The 19,082-nt window shown below is 40.6% G+C and overlaps 3 protein-coding genes across 9 annotated transcripts in view; 1 reads left to right on the top strand and 2 right to left on the bottom strand.

Moving 5' to 3' along the window:
* Positions 1-5,732, top strand: part of LOC111566661 (disheveled-associated activator of morphogenesis 1) — a 60,622-nt gene extending 54,890 nt beyond the window's left edge. For all 6 annotated transcript variants that reach the window (XM_055015800.1, XM_055015799.1, XM_023267378.3 and 3 more), the window contains 4 exons: positions 871-931; positions 1,023-1,154; positions 2,411-2,581; positions 4,382-5,732. In XM_055015800.1, the coding sequence (XP_054871775.1) occupies positions 871-931; positions 1,023-1,154; positions 2,411-2,581; positions 4,382-4,594 (577 nt within the window). In that variant the 3' untranslated portion in view covers positions 4,595-5,732. The remainder of the gene's footprint in view (positions 1-870; positions 932-1,022; positions 1,155-2,410; positions 2,582-4,381) is intronic.
* A 251-nt stretch (positions 5,733-5,983) lies between these two features.
* On the bottom strand, positions 5,984-12,835 carry LOC111566664 (trans-L-3-hydroxyproline dehydratase). Its single transcript, XM_023267384.3, has 6 exons — positions 12,735-12,835; positions 10,548-11,032; positions 9,765-9,934; positions 8,329-8,451; positions 7,458-7,595; positions 5,984-6,475 (listed from the first exon to the last, which is right to left on the bottom strand). Exons 2-6 carry the CDS (start codon positions 11,023-11,025, stop codon positions 6,350-6,352), a joined length of 1,035 nt encoding a protein of 344 aa, XP_023123152.1. The 5' UTR covers positions 11,026-11,032; positions 12,735-12,835; the 3' UTR covers positions 5,984-6,349.
* Positions 12,836-13,760: 925 nt separating this feature from the next.
* The window catches only part of kcnh5a (potassium voltage-gated channel, subfamily H (eag-related), member 5a), a 33,239-nt gene continuing 27,917 nt past the window's right edge, over positions 13,761-19,082 (bottom strand). For both annotated transcript variants that reach the window (XM_035946860.2, XM_023267367.3), the window contains exon 12: positions 13,761-17,868. In XM_035946860.2, the coding sequence (XP_035802753.2) occupies positions 16,774-17,868 (1,095 nt within the window). In that variant the 3' untranslated portion in view covers positions 13,761-16,773. The remainder of the gene's footprint in view (positions 17,869-19,082) is intronic.

Genomic DNA, 19,082 nt, shown 5'->3' with positions numbered 1-19,082 from the left:
TAGATGAAATTTTCAGGGAAGGTCAGAAATGACACAAAGACCAACTGATTAGATTTTGGCAGTGATGCGGCTTATAGTCTGGATCCACAGATTTGTTAAGATAATCTTTTATTGCTCCCCACACCAGGGGAAATTCACATTGTTACAGCAAGTATATTTAGCAAATAAACATAGTAATAATAATAAAATAATAATAGTAATAATATTAACAATATGTACAAGCACGAGAAATGAAAATGAATAAATACAGTATTGACACTGTAAACAACACAATATAAAGTGGCTCAAAAAATAAATTTAAAAAGTGCAATGATGCAGCAGTGCAAGAATTTCTGTGCAAATTTTATGGTTTGGGATGATATGATAAGAGTCCAGTTTATGTTAACATCAGCCAGTGACGCTGATGTTGTACAGTCTTACAGCAGATGGAATGAATGACCTGCATAGCGCTCCTTCTTGCAGGGTGGATGTCTAAATCTGCTGCTGAAGGAGCTGCTTAAAGACCCCACAGTGTCATGCACTTGTTAAAGATTTCTGTGTCATTGTGAGATCGCGGCACGGCGTCACTGTAACTATGACAACACTACATCAGCGCAACATCAGCTGCCTGCTGACGATCAACTGATTGCGATCCTACTGCAAATCCACCGCTGCGGACGACAAATTGTTTAAAGATTTGATTGAAGTCATACAGTGACTGAGCAGCTTTGGCTTTTCTTGTTTCTATTTTTTTCTTATTTTTATCATGTGTTGTTATTGCACGGCGTAGAACAGCCACTTTACATTTCACTGCCTATCCTAACGGGAGAAAAAATCTCAATCTCTTGTTAAATTAAAAGTAATCACCTTTCTTTCTTTCTTTCACTGCAGTATGACAGAGCTGGAAAAGGATATCGGCAACCTGCGAAGCGGCTTAAAAAGTGTAGAGAGTGTGAGTATTATTGTCACGTTCAAACGCTAAACACAGATTAAATGTAGTTTTCCTTAATGTTTGATTTTCTCTCTTTGATTTCCACTTGTAGGAACTGGAATACCAGAAGAAACGACCGCAGGAGCTGGGCGACAAGTTTGTGTCGGTGGTGAGCCAGTTCATCACGGTGGCCAGCTTCAGCTTCTCCGACGTCGAAGACTCTCTCATCGAAGCCAAAGAACTGGTAAGTCAACGTGGCTGGACGGTTTCTGCAGAAAGTGATTTTTGAGCAGACTGGAGAGCACCGCCGTAGGCAGTGAACGCTCGCATCCCGTTTCCTCCCTGCACAGCTGTTTCTACAGGCAGACTTGACCTCATCGGTCGCCTTTCTTGGAAAGCTAACAGCAGGAGTGAAGCCTTTCAGCTTCCTGCTTCAGTGCCACCGACACTTTATTGCTCAGGTCAAGAGTGAAACCAGGAAGAGGCTCAGATATTATTTCACACATCAGTATAGACAATGTGTGTCTTGGGGATTTGATAACACCTGCCAGCTGCTTTAACGTGTCATTTTATTGATGCTTTTACCATCCTAACTGTGCAACACAATCACAGCAATAAAACAAAAGAAGAAACAAGTTTGGGTTTTATGAGGAATGGACTCCATTAGAGCATTACTACGAGAAACCTGAAGAAATTCACATTTCAAAGGAGAGTCTGACACCCTGACATGTGATTTATGGCGTCTTCCTTTGAGGCAGGAAGAGTTTTTATCTCCAGCTTGTTTTTCACCCCTCAGTGTGTACGCTACATTGACCCAGCTGGTCACATGGCAACCATTAGTTTCTGTGAATCATTTACGGTGTCCCACAGTTAAATATTTGAGAGTGTTTACAGCGGTCCTCTGTGCTCATGATTGGGAACAAGAAAACCTGCTGACCCTTTAAACAACTCGCTGCATTTGGTTTGTGTATATGTGCATATAATAAAGGAGAAGATAAAAAAAAAAGGGACATTTCAGGCCTTCATATCGGACATCACAGAAATTATAATTCAGAATTCTTTATGAGAGTGAAAAAAAAACATTTGAATGTGCTGCATATTGTTAAAAATAAAATGATTAAATGCATCTTTGCTTTACCTGATAGGTCCTGCGTGTCACGGACAGCTGCTGTTAACGTGCACATTTTTGAGGGTACATGTTCTCAGCATGATCTCACATCTGGATGTCCTCGTTTTTAACTTACTGTGAAAAACACCCAACAAACACATTGCCTTAATTTGGGCTCTGGCTCCAGTCTCCGACCTCAGCTGCAATCAGTAGCCGGTCAGATATGGGTTAACGCGGGGCTTCAAAGCCCGAATACTGGTACCCAGCTCTGATTTCAAAGAGCTGAGACCTAATGAGTCTCCTGTAAAACAGTCAAAGACAGAGTTAAACATGGTTCTGCTGTGTCCTGCTGTAAATCTAATCCCGTGTGCCGCCTCTCTTTGGTCCCACAGTTCCAGAAGGCAGTAAAGTACTTTGGTGAGGACGCCAGCAAGATGCAGCCAGATGAGTTCTTTGGCATCTTTGACCAGTTCCTGCAGTCGTTCGCAGAGGCTCAGCAGGAGAACGAGAACATGCGAAAACGCAAGGAGGAGGAGGAGCGCAGGGCCAAAATGGAAGCTCAGGTAACTGAGCCATCTGTCTCTCCGTGTGATGCTCGATAAAGAACCACAGCTGCTATAAAACACTTATTTAGCATCTTTAAACCAGAAGATCCCATCGCTGTGCCTGTTGTTCACTTGAAAGATGCTTTTTGATATTTTAGGAAATACATATATTTGATTTCTGTCTAAAAGTTGGATGAAAATGACTCAGTTCTGTGAAGTAAGCCAGCAGCTGTTTAGCTTAGCTTAGCATATGACTGGAGACATGAAGCAGCAGCTAAGCCAGGATCTGTTCAAAGGTAAAGATATCTGTCTACACTTCTACAGCCCACTGATAAAATAATTTATACTTGCATCTTCCGACAGAATTAGAAGTGGCAAAACAACAAGTTGTGGAGGATTTATGTCCATAACTATCTTTTTGAATAGATGTGTTAATGATAAATTGATTAAATGCCTTTAATAATTTAACCAATTAAAAATACACAAAAGGCAGAAGATAAGGGACATGCATGTTAGAAAATGTACTGTACATTAGCTGTAGTACCTCTTATTACTCAAGGATAGAAATCTGCAGCTCATTCTGTTTTTAAAACAGTGGCAACCGAAGGCGGCAGGCGCTCAGACTTTATGCAGTACCGTGTTTGTTTGCAACCACAATAATCCACAGAAATGTCAATGTTCACATCCAAACTCTTAAATGAGCTGTTCTGTGGTTGCTATTTCAGTGGTGTCGTGTTTGAATTGTGATTGTTGTGGGTGGGTGAGGTGGTTTTTAGTGTTTTTGTGTGGCCGAGAGTTAAGCTTGCAACGGGCCACCATGACAGAGACTTCTGTGGTGGTTAATGGATTACTGGTTGGTGTCTTCTAGTTGTTAAAAAAAAAAAAAAAAGTCCCAGTTTACCGGGACGGCGTTCCCGAGGCTGACTGGTCAATAAAGACGACCTGATTTTACAGCAAACATCAACTATCTGTGGGTAAAATGGAGAAAAATGGCCACTGTACTTTATTTGCTTTAACAATTAATCAGTTATTTATTATTCTGCCAAAGAATGTGGCGGAGTAATATGACAATAGGCGTTGGTTTGTCTGTCAGCAACATTACTCAAACACGGATTAACGGATTTGGATGAAATTTTCAGAGAAGGTCAAAAATGACACAAGGACCAAGTGATTAGATTTTAGCAGTGATGCGGCTTATAGTCTGGATCCACGGGTTTGTTAAAAATTTCTGCATCATTGCGAGATAGCGGCACAGCGTCACTGTAACTATGACAAGTGAACGCTGCTGACGATCACATGATTGCGATCCTACTACAAATCCACTGCTGTGGACTTATCAGGACTTATCTGTTGTAACTGATGCCAGGAACAGTTGATTAAATTGTGGGGGTGTTCTGAGTCCCATCAATTCCCGCCGCATGCTACATATTTAGGTTAGTGATTTGGCATCCGTACAAAACATACACATACATAACACACACCTGTGCTCAGCGCAAGGTAATTTTTTATCAAAGATTTCATCCGTTGGAAATGACACCATTGAGCAGCCTTGGCGGAGTACTGCGCTCTGAATGCTTTTCTTGTGGATAATGTGGTCAACTGTTGGTCACAAAAAGTGTTTTAAAATTTGCATCCATGTTTCTGAAACATATTGACAAAACATTAGGAAGTAGGCATATTTTGTAACTTTTGGACAGAGCCAAACTATCTATTTCCAGTCTTCATGCTATGATAAGCTAACATGGTGTTTATCTACTAACTCAGCAAGAAAATGAGTGATTTCAGAGAAATTTAATATTTGTATTTCTGTGTCACCAGCTAAAAGAGCAGAGGGAGAAAGAGCGAAAGGCCCGGAAAGCAAAAGCAAACGGGGAGGACGATGGAGGCGAGTTCGACGACTTGGTGTCGGCGCTGCGATCGGGCGAAGTCTTCGACAAGGACTTGTCCAAGATGAAACGGAACCGCAAGCGGATCAACAACCAGAGCACGGACTCGAGCAGAGAGCGGCCGGTCACAAAGCTCAACTTCTAAGCGTGGTTCAAGTCGTGATCCCGCCTCCCACCTCTGTTCATCATAAGTTTCCTTCTGGGTCGAACTGACACGCACATTCCTCTGCACCCTCCTCCACTCCTCCTCCCACCCGGCTCGGCTTCAGTAAACCACGGCCTTGCATCATCACAGCACAACACGTTTGGACCTTTCATCCTCGGAGATTTTCAGAAGCCAAAAAGTTGATACCGTGCGACCAAATCAGATAATTCCCACTGGAGGATGTTTGGTCATGCTGGAGGAAAGTTTCCCTCCAGGTGTACAAGATGCTTGTTCGATAGGAAACGTTTCTATACGTCAGAATCTATGCACAGAGTGAAAATGTGCAGCCAGGTGAGTCCAAACAGGAAGACGATTCCATTAAAAACACGAAGGGGCCATTTTGTACGGACTGATTTCGTAGATTGAGAGGAACTGAATATTCCTGGAGAACCTGAACTTCCTCTAAAACGCTCTCTTGGACTGAGACAGATTTTAAACTGCGAGCTGAGAAGAAGAGTTTTTTTTGTTTGTTTTTTCTATTCATCATTATTGACGTGCAGCATTTATATATCTGATCACTGTATGTTTTATTTGAACATTTTCCCGTTAAGAGCTGGCCTTAACTGTTGATTTTCTTTGTTGAGTGGGTACTCTCAAAGGCCTGGGCCTGATCTGCAATTTCTCAACAAGTGTGAACACTCTGGTCGTAGATATATATACATGTATAGAGCCATGTGCTTGTTCCACATGCACATAGGAGTTAATAATTACTCTGCTAAACGCCATTAAAACCGCACCCAGTCGATGCAATACACTCGTCTCCCCCCTCTGAAGAGAGTGCCCTCCTTTAATGTTTTTATTTGAGTAGATGAAATATGTTTTCTGCACGTTGGCTGGATTTACACTGCGGTAAAAAAGAAAAAGAAAAAACAAACAAAACCCAGATTTTACACTCTGATCCATATGTGATGTTTTCATTCCTTTAGAAACATCACATCGAGACACGTAACTTCTGGTTTTAATTTGTCCCTTCGGCTGTGTGAATCCATCCAGCGTCCGACGCCTCAACTGAACTTTTATAATTTAAATATTGCCTTCCATTGTACAATGACTTGATGATAATAAATGTGAGAAAACAGTTTTGAGTTTGTGTGTTTAGTTAAATGTGCACACACAGTGGACACAAGAGAAAGGATGTAATTGTCTTTTTATGTTTCTGAAATGTTCAAGCCTTCCAGATCCTGACAGTAATCAGACTCGTGGCTCCATCTAGTGGTGAGTTACAGTTTTCAACTCTGACATTTGGACTGTGGTGTTAAAACCTGCAAAATTTAACTAATTCTCTCTTTAAATTCACAGTGAAAACACAGATCTTCACATTCAGACAACTGAGGTCAGTAACTTTTATTATTTATTCTTTATTATAGAAATGTCACCATTCAGTATGAAAATATTTTAGTTAGCCTGGATTTGTGGCCATTTTATCACATCTCTAGCTATTTACTATTTCAATCAACTCAGGACAGGATAATTATTCCTTTAATCCTCATGAAAGGTTGTTAATTTTAACAACAATGACATAAAAACAAAATTTTTCCTCAAGCTACTGTTCAGGATTGACTTTTACACAGAAAACTGACACGAATTGGAGAGATTTTCCATTTACAGCTGGTTTTTAAGCTGCAACGGCACCTCATTGCTTTAAGGTTTAAAATGTTGGGACCATGTTTAACTAGAAAAACCTGTAATTGAAGCTCATTTCAGCAGAAAACCGTGTGTCAGTTTGTCTTCAGGCTCCTGCACGAAGCGTGAAACTCCGGTGTAAAAAGCTCGACCGGCGACTTCCACCACGACAGCCTTGAAGTCTCCACATCTGGTTTCCTTAAGAGAAACACGAGATCAGTAAACATGTTTGTAAACAGGATTCAACTGAAATACCGATTATTAGTAATCAAGGAGAGAAAACTGATGGTTGGAACAGATAAAGTTGCAGTAAAAAATGGAAATCTTGGTGTCAAAACTACATATTTCTTACATATTTACAAATTTTAGAATCCACTTATTTCATCAAGAACTGTTTTTAAAGGGCGCCCGTATAACTCGGCGCGTTGGGCGGGTGACCCATGTACAGGGGCTGGTCCCTGACGCAGCTGGCCCGGGTTCGATTCCCGCTCGCGGCCCTTCGCTGCATGTCTTCCCCCGACTCTTCTCCCGTTTCCTGTCTCTCTCTCTCTCTCACTGCACCTATCCAATACAGCTGATAAAAGGCCAAAAAAATAACTTTAAAAAAAAAAAAAAAGAACTGTTTTTAAAAAATTATCATAGGAAATTGCTTTTTTACTAGTAAAAAAGATTTTAAAAAATCAACTACAAGACTACAAAAAGACACACAACACCACAAACTGACTTCACATGACCATTAAGAGTCAGAGTTTTTGTGAGTGTCTCATGGCTGTAGGCTGGTTAGTTACACAGAGCAGCTGTTTATGAAGATTAATTATTACTGGCAGAGTTATGTGACGATCAGCGTTGGTTTGTCCGTCTGTCTGTCTGTCTGTTAGAAACATTACTCAGAAACAGACAGACTGATTTGGATGAAATTTTCAGTGAATGCCGTATTGGGGAATGAGCAACCTTGGCGGAGTACTGCGCTCTCTGAGTGCTTTTCAAGTTACTATTTTAATGTTATTTGACGTTCTTTTTTTTTAAACTCAAGCGGACAATCCATCTATTAGTAATCTACAGTTCATTATGGCCAAAATGACACAAAAAACATCCTGGTAAAACTGTACACTTTCCTTTTTTCTGGTTTAAATCCACGCGAGTCGACCTAGATAACACCAAAGAAAAAGAAAGACGGTACCTCGACAGCTCTTCCTGTGAACTGGGATCCAGTAGCTCCGCTCTGAAACGTCCTGGTCTGGTTCAGCTGGATGAGACCTCTGTGATGCTGAAGAGCCACTCGAGCCGTGACACCAGAACCAGTGGGGCTTCGGTCCACCTGAGGAGACAGCGTTTAAACCTCTTAAAAGGTGACATATGCAAGATTTTAAATGTAAATACAGCATTAATAGAATAGCAAACAAGTATCTGCCATATACATACACAGTAGAGTTTATATAGTAGAGAGAGGTACGCAGGTTCTCTTTGCTCAGTTTTGGTCGCTAGTCTGGCCTGGCAATCATGTTAGGTGCATGTGAGGCCCTCCTTGAAGTGGTTGTTTCGCTTAGCCTCACCCAAGTTGATTGTGATTCTTTAATTAAATACACACTGGTTCAAGCATTTTATCCCAACAGCAGAATTGTAGTGAGGTGCGATCAGACCGTTCTATTCTACAGAATGGTCGGACTGAGAGTTCTAATTAGGAATGAGATGATTCCTCGAGTTATTAGAGTAATTCGATTACTAAAATTCATCGAGGCAAAATTCTCTGAATCGAGGCTTTGTTAAATCCATTAAACGATTATACTAATAGACTACTAAGATACTAATAAACTGATCGGTTTTCTTATTTGTGCAGTTTGAACAGACCAAACATAAAACATATTTATGTCATTTTTACATAATTAGCTAAATACATGTGGGGTTCCCATGACTTTGAGTTTTAGTTGAATACTCCTGTACTATACAATATATGTACAATACCCCTGTAATATACTATATGCTATCATGTAAATGAAGCATTCTCCCGCAAGTGTTGGATGAGATATTTGTGATATTCATCTCTAAATTACCTGAGCTTCTGCAAACACGCAGACATTGGCGGTGGGTTCGAGGGAATATTCGTCTTTGCCGTCAGTGAGGATAGTGCCGTACAGGAAGGCCAGGTCATCACTGGTGGGATGATGCAACTTCACCTGAGACACAATAAGTACAATAAAATCAAGATAGACAGAATATATCCAAACCTTTAACCAAAAAAAAGACACTCCTGTGGCTGAACGGAAGAGAATTTCTTCAGTCGGTTTCCTAAATCTGGTGAAGAGTGACTCCCATCAGGTTGTCCACAAACTTCTGACCATGAGTAGATCTGGGTGACATCACGCTGTGAGGTCATGTGGTACTAAAACGTACAGCTCTCCAATCACATAAACGTTACCAGATGTTTTCCTCAGCGTTCAAGACTCCACTGAAAACATCACATCTGTTTTAGTCACGATTAGTAATAAGTGACTCAGCAACACAGTGGGCGAAAGTAATATTGTAGTTAAGCACAAATTTAGGTAATTTTATTGAGTATTTTCATTCTGTGCTACTTTATACTACTCTACATTGGTCTGATGACTTCAGTTACTTTCAAGATGAAGATTTTACACAACAGATGATACAAGAAGCTCAAAGCAGCCATTTACAAACTTTTTGGCTTCTGAAATCTTCCAAAAAGCCATGTGGAGTCGCGGTCACAGTCCAGATGTCCAAGTGGCTTCACCAAACAGTGACGTTTCCCTCTAAACTCCTCACATGGTTTCATTTCAGTGATTATTTACACAAGATTCAAAAATTAGACAATAACTGAAAACAGATTTGTCTAGCAGAACTTTGTTTTTTCTTCTTTCCTCTCACATTAATCATCGGACAACAGCTCAGATTCATCTGGTCATAAAACTGGTTATAAAGTAAAACCTGCAGCAGCTCCAACAGTAACATGCTGCTTTAATATTAATAATCTAATAATGCCATCTACACTCACTGGCCACTTTATTAGGTACACCTTGCTAGTAAAAGGTTGGACCCCCTTTTGCCTTCAGAACTGCCTTAATTCTTGGTGTCATACTTTCAACAAGCTGTTGGAAACATTCCTCAGAGATTTGCTCCATATTGACTTGATAGCATCACACAGTTGCTGCACATCCATGATGCCAACCTCCCAAAGACAAAAAAATAATAATTCCAAAGTGACAATAATAAAACAATATTCAAAAACTGATTGAATTGTTGACAACTAATCAAAGAACTATTGCAGCTTTACTTTCATCAAATGCCTTGAAATAATTATTCACCAAACAAAGAAATTTTAAATCATGGGTGTTTAAATTTGAAGAGCTACATTTCTTAGATGTATATATTCGAATTTGCACCTGTGATATTTTAAATAACTTATTGAATTCAGAGTCAAACCGAGGTGGACATCATTCCTACCTTTACTGTCTGTACAACAAAACCTTCCCACCTGGGATTTGACAGCTTTGGTCACTGCTGTGGCTGCGTCCACCAGATCTCGAGTCCTGGACTTGGTCACATCCAGACCAAACCTCTGGGCGTCAACGAAGGCGTAAAAAGCTCCTCCATAGCTGATGTCTACCATCACCTCTCCAAACCCCTCCACTGTCACCATCACATCTGGGAAACATCATTTAGTGCAGAAAACACACCAATCAGTCATAACATTATGACCACCTGGTTAATATTGTGTTGGTCCCTCTTATGTGGTCAAAAATGCTCTGAACCATTGGGTCTGGACCAGAGGACCTCTCAGGGTGTCCTTTGGGGTCTGGACCAGGACGTTGGCAGTAGATCCTTTGGGTTCTCTGGGTTGTGCAGTGCGGACTTTGAGAATCAAACTTGTTCCACTGCATCCTGTTGATGCTTGATCAGAATGAGGTCTAGGAAGTTTGGAGGTCAAATCAACATCTTGGGTGATCGTCATGTTCCTCAAGATGTTCCTGATTGTTTGATGGTTTTGCGATGTGGTGGGGTGTATTTTCCTGCAGTGACATTTAGGATTTCCATTTGCATGAAGGAGTGTGTTTGTTGTGGGACAATGTTTATTTGGGTGTCTAAGTCTCATCAACATGGATGCCAAAATCCAAGGTTTTCCAGCAGAACACCACATAGTATCAATATGATCAATGTGATTCACTTCACCTGTCAGTGGTTTTAATGTTGGGGCTGATTGGTGTATAAACACCTGAAAACATGTTGGCTTCTTGCGGGTGAATAAAACTCCACCTACCTGTAGCAAATGCGAACGCTGGCACACTGAGGAACCTCACTGCTCCTGATTTCCCTTCAGAATACTCCACAAAGGCCCTCACCAGACCACAGGGACAGTGGATGTTCACCTGCGTCTCCGGTGACTGTGGCTCTTTCACCAGTTTGTAGTCGACGGCGAAGCGTCCCAGGGCGATGACGGCGTGTCCACACATGGTGCTGTAGCCCTCGTTGTGCATGAACAGGACGCCCAGGTCGGCCTCGGGAACCTCGCTGTCCACGATCAGAGCTCCGTACATGTCGTAGTGGCCCCGCGGCTCGAACATCAGCAGCCTCCTCAGGTGGTCCAGATGTTCACGGACGTAACGGCGCTTAGAGAGCACGCTATCACCTTTGACCTCTGGGTAGCCGCCGAGGACGATCCGTAAAGGTTCTCCACCGGTGTGCATGTCCACCACAGAGAGCTCGTCGCCCTCGTGAGGAGGAAGCTGCATTTCCATCTCGGAGCTGATTTAAAAGAAATAAGAATAAAACAGACATAAAATCACCATTCAGAGAGGAAAGTAATCTCACAGATTCTTACAACAGGGAAGTGGTCTTTCTCCACCATGTACATAAAGTCCATTCATCCATCCATCCAGCATCTATACAACGCTTAATCCTCATTAGGGTTGTGGGGTGCGGGGGTCTATCCCAGCTGACTTAGGGTGAAGGTAGGGGACACCTGGACAGGTAACAGCCTATCACAGGGCTACACATAGAGACAAACAATCACACTCACACCTACGGACAATTAACAATTAACCTCAGCATATTTTTGGACTGTGGGAGGAAGCTGGAGAACCTGGAGAAAACCCACTCATGCACAGGGAGAACATGCAAACTCCATGCAGAAAGATCCCAGGAAGCCCAGTACATGAACTGGGGATCTTCTAGCTGCAAGGCAAAAGTACTAACCACCAAGTCACAGTGCAGCTATTACTTATAGTCAAGATGGGAGAAAGAAGCTAATGTAGAATGAACTGAGGATGACTGGTTAAATGTCTGTAAGGCACCACTTCTAGCTCGGGGTTGTGGAGGGAATTCACATTTTGGGAATGCCTAACGTTTGCAATGACATCTGTTCAATACTCAGAAATGTTTGGGCATTCCCAAAATGTGTATATGTATTTCCACATAACCTCCAACACTGACCGTATTCAGGCTTGTCACTTTGGAATTGTTTGACTTTGGAGGTTATAAAAAGCCTTACGTTGTTCTTCCATGTTCAGGTAACCAAACCAAGCAATCCCAGAAAAAGGAAGAACAGACGTCCTTTTCTCTGTCTACACTGAAAACATTTACCTACAAACTCTGCCGTCCTTCCTTGCAGGCCGTAGATCGGACTTTGCATTAAATTTCAGGTTCTTATGAATCAAATACTAACCACGGTTTTAAATATTTTTAACAGTTTATCATTTCAGGGACCACTTTACATTTTGAACATCATTCATTATATCTATTATATCTGTAAACTGATCTGCATCTTCTCATGCCATTTGCACATTTCTGTATCACTCTTGTATATTCTTTAGATTTTTTTCTACATTGTATACATTACCATTCAAAAGTTTGGGGTCACCCAGGCAATTTCATGTTTTCCATATGTAGTCAAACTATAACTATATTTTCAATTATGGAGTTTGTAGTGTATTTCCATTAAAGTTTATTGAAGGACAAAAAGCTGCCAAAATTAAATCTTGGTGGGGGTTTTTTGGTTGTTTTTTTGTTTATTTTGGATGACACTTAAAAAAACTACAGCAAACACTTGTAATGTTTTTGTTAGTTTGTTTTACTTCTGCAAATGAAGAAAAATACGTAAACTCTACAAGAATTTCCATATCAGCCAATGGACTAATAAAAACTACAGGCTGTAGCTTTTTGTAAGAAATAACCCAAACTCTGTTCTAAACTTTTCAAACAGAGCAAAACACAGGTTGCTTGCTGGAGTGTGAATATTAAACACATCACATTTATCTGCATCTTACACAGGAGAGGTAACATCTGTTTTTATTCATCAGCTGCTTAACCTGGAAAACATTATTAACATATTTCCAAAGTTATGCAGCCATCAGGAGAAGTGAACATTTTAGGGACGTGACTCTCCATTAAAAAGCTGCAAAAAGCTGCTCTCAATTAATCAACTTCAGAAAAGTTTGTCAACATTTACCTGCTTTAGATTTTCTCTGTGTTTCGGTGTGAGACTCCTGCAGCCTTCAGTCTTCTCCTGTAGTTTTCCTGCATGTGCTTCAGTTCACAGAGGCAGAAATAAGACATTAGTGCCACCTAGTGTAGTGGAGGTCTGCTGCAGACTCCCTGTTAACACACTGATCAGACCCACAACTGATGATCTAGAAAACAGCTCATCTGGTGCATTAGAAACACAGAGTTTTGTGTTTTCACTTTGTTTTGTCTGTTTGAATTTGCAGTTTACTGCAATTCCAATACACGCATGAGCCTTGACCAACATTCATGATCACATATATTAATTGCAATGCAAGGGGGAAAAAATACAAGTAACAAAACTATAGCTCTTTCCAGGCCTTAAACTCTGTTGTGAAAGATTTTATATCTGGAAGTAATTTGGTTTCAGGTTGTAGTCTCCTCCAGCGTTGACCCTTTCAGGATGAAGACAATTTAGATCTTCCATGTGATATTTTCCTGTTGCCATTTACTTGTTGATTTAAGATTAGGGCACATCTCATGCATGGGAGGGTTCATGTTAGGATTTTATCCAGGGGAAGATGTATTCTTCTTCTTCTTCTTCAGTCACTGGTGAATCAGTACTCCTGTCTATAACTACACCATGAAGACAAAAGAACACTTCAAGCAACTTAGTGAAAAGGGTATATTGGTGGGAGCATCATGACGTGAAGCATGGTGGTGGCAGCATCATGAATTTTTATAGGCATTGTACATGTTTATTGTCTGTCTCCGCTGTCGACTACTGAATAAAAATCATATTCTAGAACAATTAAAACCTTTTTTAAGTTAAGTAGTAACAACTGCTATAATGAACAGCAAAACTCCACAATTTTGACTGGAAAACTCTTCATGTTTACAGCTACAACAATCGCTCACCGGCATAAATAAAAGATAACAGATGAAAACACTTTTCATGTTGTCATTTTCATGGCTTCTAATTTACATAAAGACAGACTTTTGTGTTACATAACAAAAGAGACTAAACAACAGATGGTGAGCAGGCATCAGTTTTCATTATTCATTTCACAGTTGACAGGTTCCCTCGGACGCATGCGAGGTCATTTATAGAGCTAACATAAAATAGATGTACTACTCAGTCACATGCTTACATCCTTACAGTTAAGAAGAGTCGCAGTCACACAGAAAACTAACACTTCTATCCAAACATATGAAGATTTTTCTGTTTGCATCACAGAGTTTAGTGCCGTTGCATTTAGATTTGCATAGCGGTGCGTAGAAACCCAACATTTAAAATACACCGTGCTCTATAAACATGATATGCATTACTACTGTTTAAACACACTGAAATAAATATTAATTTTAAAATAAATATACCTGAGCAAGAGGTAAACGTACATGACAGAATATGCATTGAGTTTGTTGCAATTACCTGCTGAAATATCCTAGTTCAAGGGAAAGAAATCGTTTAAGGACAAAAAAGATAACATGTAATATTAAATCGCATTGTTATTCCTATTTGCGTGCATCGGAAGATTAGTTTCCTAACTGTTCGTAAAAGAGAAAATGACTCAAAGGAGAAAATATTGTCCTCAACAGTTAAACTATAAAACATAGAGTCGATCGTCCTTCATCTAAACAACTCTTAGTGAGGCTTTACTATTGTAAGGCACATGTAGTTACCTGACAATTAATAAATCTATAATAAGATAAAGGGAGTCACACGTATATTTGGAAATCTGTGCAATAACATAAGTTTTCTCAGAGACACCAGCAAGTGAAAGTTGTTTAACTCTTATGTGTCGTTGGGTTCTCTGGGACCCATTTTCAATATTTATTAAAATGAAAATGATGCATATATTGCATGCACATATTATATATGTGGTGTTCAAGCTTTTTCAACCTGATGGTAATGAAAAAAATCAAGAATTGTGGGTGAAAGCAAGTGTAAATACTGTTTAAAAAAAAGAGAAAAAGATTTTTTGTGTTATTGAGTGCGTGTCTTGCTATAAATTTTCATGTTTCATAGTTTGAACAGAACCTTGTCCACCATATTGTAGACATTATTTCCATCACCCATTGATCAGATTTTGTGTTATAACTTAAGTTACATACTTACAAACTTTTATTTTTCTGATAAAACTTTTTCTAGAACCATTTTTGTACCACTGTTGTTCCTATACAGATTCATTTTAATGGTGGCAGTATTATGCTCTGTGGAACTGGTGCTTTACACAAAATAAATGGAATATTGAAGAGGGAGGATTACCTCCACATTGTTCAGGAAAACCTAGAACCATCAGCCAGAAGGTGGGTCTTGGACACAGTTGAGTTCCAACAAGACAATGACAATGGCAAAGAAATTTCTAAATCAGGTTAGGATTATGGTTTTAGACTGGTCTACCCAAAGTCCTGACTTAAACCCCATCAAGAACCCATGGACTGTAATGAAGAAACAAGTCAGAAAGACAACAAATATATTTTAACAGTTCTGTCAAGAAGAGTGGTCAAGCTTCTGGTTGGCTTGTGGTCGGCTACCAAAAGAGCTTGGTTGAGGTAAAAATGACAAAAGGATGTTTAACTAAAGGTTAGCATTGCTGTATGTATATTTTTGACCCAGCAGATTTGGTCATATTTCCAGAAGATCTGTAATAGATCTATGACAGGATCAAAATACATGATTGTTTTTAGTGACAAAGACACGTGTTTCAATGATTCCATCGAAGAAAACTCAGAGTTATCGGAGTCATTGGAAATTCAAGACTGCCATGATATTCATGGCCTTTACAAGTGTATAGAAACTTTTTTTTATGAGTGTATATCGCTTGTAATTGACATAAACTCAACGTCTGTTAAGTAGTTTTACAGAAATTCTCATGACTGTAGTATTGTGAAAACCTAATTAAGTATGGTGACTAGCATCCCTGACTTTGGCATGGGAGATCAATGGTTCAAATCCCAGTCAGGGTACAGTTGTCCAGTGAGGACTATTGGCCAAGGTCCTTAGTGCTGCCCTGCCAACCTGCCTTGTATCTACTCTCAGATGTATGTCACTTTGGATAAAAGAGTCTGCTAAATGTAACTGTAAACTGTAAATTGTATGACCCGTAAACCTTGCTGGTTAGTACCAAAAACAGCACAGAAAGGTTAAAGACATGAGCTGCAAACTGGCATAAAAAAAAATCCAAGTTAAGGAAGAGAATGACAGGATAATGAAAAATAGTGATCTCAATGTCTTCCTCAGGCTGACATGTTTCAACAAGCACCTTCATCAGAGCATCATCATTTAGACTTATAGTTTTACATTGTCTTAATGTAACTTCCTGGCAGCAACACTGTCCGTATTGTTTTTCTTGTTCTAAGTTGTTCCTTCTCGGCGTTCTCACATGTAGAACACACAAGTCCATCAGAGCACCTCACAATCAAAGACTATTAGAAAAACTCCTGGGTTTTTGTCGTGCTAATTTAACATGAAGAGAACTTCTGCATGCAGTCAAGAGTTTAGCTCAGCAGGACATGCACGATGCTTCTTTAACCCTCGTGTCGTCCTGCGGGTCAAAACTGACCCGTTTTAAAGTTTGAAAATGTGGAAAATATATATATTTTCACAGTGAAACTTCTGATGTCCACATTTTCAACATTTTTGGGAAATCTTTGAACATTTTTGGGTGGAAAAAAAGAAATGTTAAAAATGTTTTTTAAGAACATTAAAGAAAATATTAGAAGTTTTACTGATATATATGTAATCACTAGATATTTTTAGGATTTTTTTGGAAGATTTTTACTAATTTTTTGAAAATAATTACAAGAACTTTCTTGCCAAATTTGAGGGATTTTTTAAATAAAACTTTTAAGGGAAACTTTTAAGGAAGTATTGGAATTTTCTTCCTGACGGTTTTACAAATTTTCAGAATTTTGGGGCAATTTTGTGCTGAATTTTTGGATTTTTTTCAGGAAGCAATATCTTTTGGTGCCTGTAAATGAGGACAACAGGAGGGTTAAATCAGTTCCTGTTCTTAAATAGATCCATTATTTAATCAATCAATTCAAAAAGGCCCATCGTCTGTTTTTGGTGTTTCAGGCCTCGGGGCAGTGTCTGGACTCTTCACTCTTGCTTTTGGTGAAGAAGTCGGAGGCAGCGAGAGTCTTCGTTTTACCGACAGCAGCCGGAGGATTTCGCTCACATGAGACTCGAGCAGCGACAGTCGGCCGCTCAGTATCTGAATGTCTCCTTTCAGCTCCAGCTTTGCCTCATGCAGCGTCGACTGAAGCAGCGCTTGTTCAGAAACCGGCTGCACGAAGGAGTGTTTGAGGGAGACCTCGCTGTAAACCCCCAGACTGTGCTCAAACGGATTCCTCTCCAACGGGCTCTTCTCCATCGGGCTTCGCTCAAAGGAGCTCCTTGAATCTCCCGCCCGGTCGATGCGGAGGTCGCTCTTGGTGATGCCGCTGTCGCACGAGTCAGTCTTGTGCATGGCGCTGGTTTCCTCTCCTGCGCTGTTGCCGCCCTCATTGCCTCCCGTGTCTCCACCTTCCTCCATCTCCTGGATCTTGTTGGTGGCTGCAAACAGTTCTGAGGACTGGGATCCCTTCGGCCAGTCTTCTGCTTTGGGTGTCGGCTTTTCTTGTACCACAGCAGGACGTGGAGGCTCAGCAGAGGTGGCGTTCCTGAACTTTGCCCAACCTCTGCCAACTCTGGGAACACCACCTGCAGCTCCGTCTGAACCTCCGCCGCTGCTCCTTGCAGGACTGTTGGCCTTCTGGTGAGGCTGACTCTCCGCACAAGGTCTCGATATGGACTCCACTGCTTCTTGCGTGCAGCTTTGCTCTGACTTCTCAGCTTGTGGAGGTGCGGCCGTGTTGCTTCCTGCACCTCCACCTCCTCCGTTGCTGTACTGCTGCTGAGAAGCTGCAGGCTGGGTGTAAGAGTTTGATTCGGTGTGATGGTGGTCCTGCGGTTCCACCTGCACACAGTTGTGATCGAAGTAAGTGTGAGACTCTCCCGGTGTCTGGGCTTCTCTCTGCTGCCTGAACTTCTGGAACAGCTTGCGAACAGGATGGTCGTCAGGAATGGAGAGCGTCACCTCGCTCCTCTGGCGCTCCTGCTCCCGCTTCACATCGGCGATCTTTCTGAAGATTACCTGCAAGAAGGAAAGCATGAGCATGAGGACGGCGATGTGGGAGATTCACACAAAGGTCACATCTGAACTACAGCAGCTGTGCTTCACTCATTGCACACACTGTAGAGCTCTACTTGCATGAAACAGAATGCACACATACGGTATAATGTGGCTTTAAAGCGTGGATAACCATCCAGAGCTGCTATGTGTCTTAAAATATTTACGACTTGAAAGCAGCAGTGCACAAGGGAAACCGTTAATGGAGCAATAATTCGCCAATGGAGCGATATCCAGGCTCTGAGACACAGAAATCCCTCTGAAGACAAAGAAACTAATGCTGACCAACCTCCTTGGACATTTTAAATGCATATTGTTGAAGACATTGTGGTGGTAACAGCATGTAATAGCATAAATTCTGGAGTTGCTGAGCACTTCTAAATGTGTATTTTCATCTGTAAAACACCACCTCTACTGAATCCCAGAGTGATGCAGATACAACCCCAAACATATAACATGTATTCATTGCAGTAACAAGGACTGTTTTTTTACTACAACGTTCTACTGCAGTCCTTTTTACAGCTGCATTAATGATTAAAGGATTAGTGGTCATCTTCTTTAATGATTTTATTTTTAAAAATTCTACTAACCTATCAATGAGTTAATGTGGAACTTAAGATCTTATGTTTAAAGTCAAAGTATGACAGACATTTTTAATACAGTAAATTCTAAGAAATGTTTCTAAATACGTCATACAAGGTTAGACTGCTACGCTGTTTTTTATCGTTTATATGTTCAGGACTTTTTTGGTGGCCCAGAAATCACGGCTCAATGATGCACCAAAGCTTTACCTAACATTACAAGGAGAAAATCTAGCCTGCATTAGCATCAGTAGCTCACCTGCTCCAACTACTACAGCCTACAGGTTGTTGGCTAACTATGCAAATGCATCTTTCCTGGATGGAAGAATATGCAGAACAGCTCGGTTTCTTTACTTAAAGTTCCTAAGAATGATACGATGAAGAAGAGGTGGATTGATTTTGAGAAGAGCTACACTGAAAGAGAGCTGTAGTTTTACAAATAATCATCACTTGTGTTGCCATCGTCTGCAGCAAATGTCCACCAATGAGTTTCAGTTGCCTTGTGCGTTTTGGTTATTCTAGTTGGCAACTTATTCTACAGCCGAAATGATGAAAACATCCTGTATCTCTAGTGCCTATTTGTGATTGTTCAGTTCA

Source organism: Amphiprion ocellaris, chromosome 12, assembly GCF_022539595.1.
Source record: "Amphiprion ocellaris isolate individual 3 ecotype Okinawa chromosome 12, ASM2253959v1, whole genome shotgun sequence".
Taxonomy (NCBI): Eukaryota; Metazoa; Chordata; class Actinopteri; family Pomacentridae; genus Amphiprion; species Amphiprion ocellaris.
This window is presented reverse-complemented; position numbering and strand designations above follow the sequence as displayed.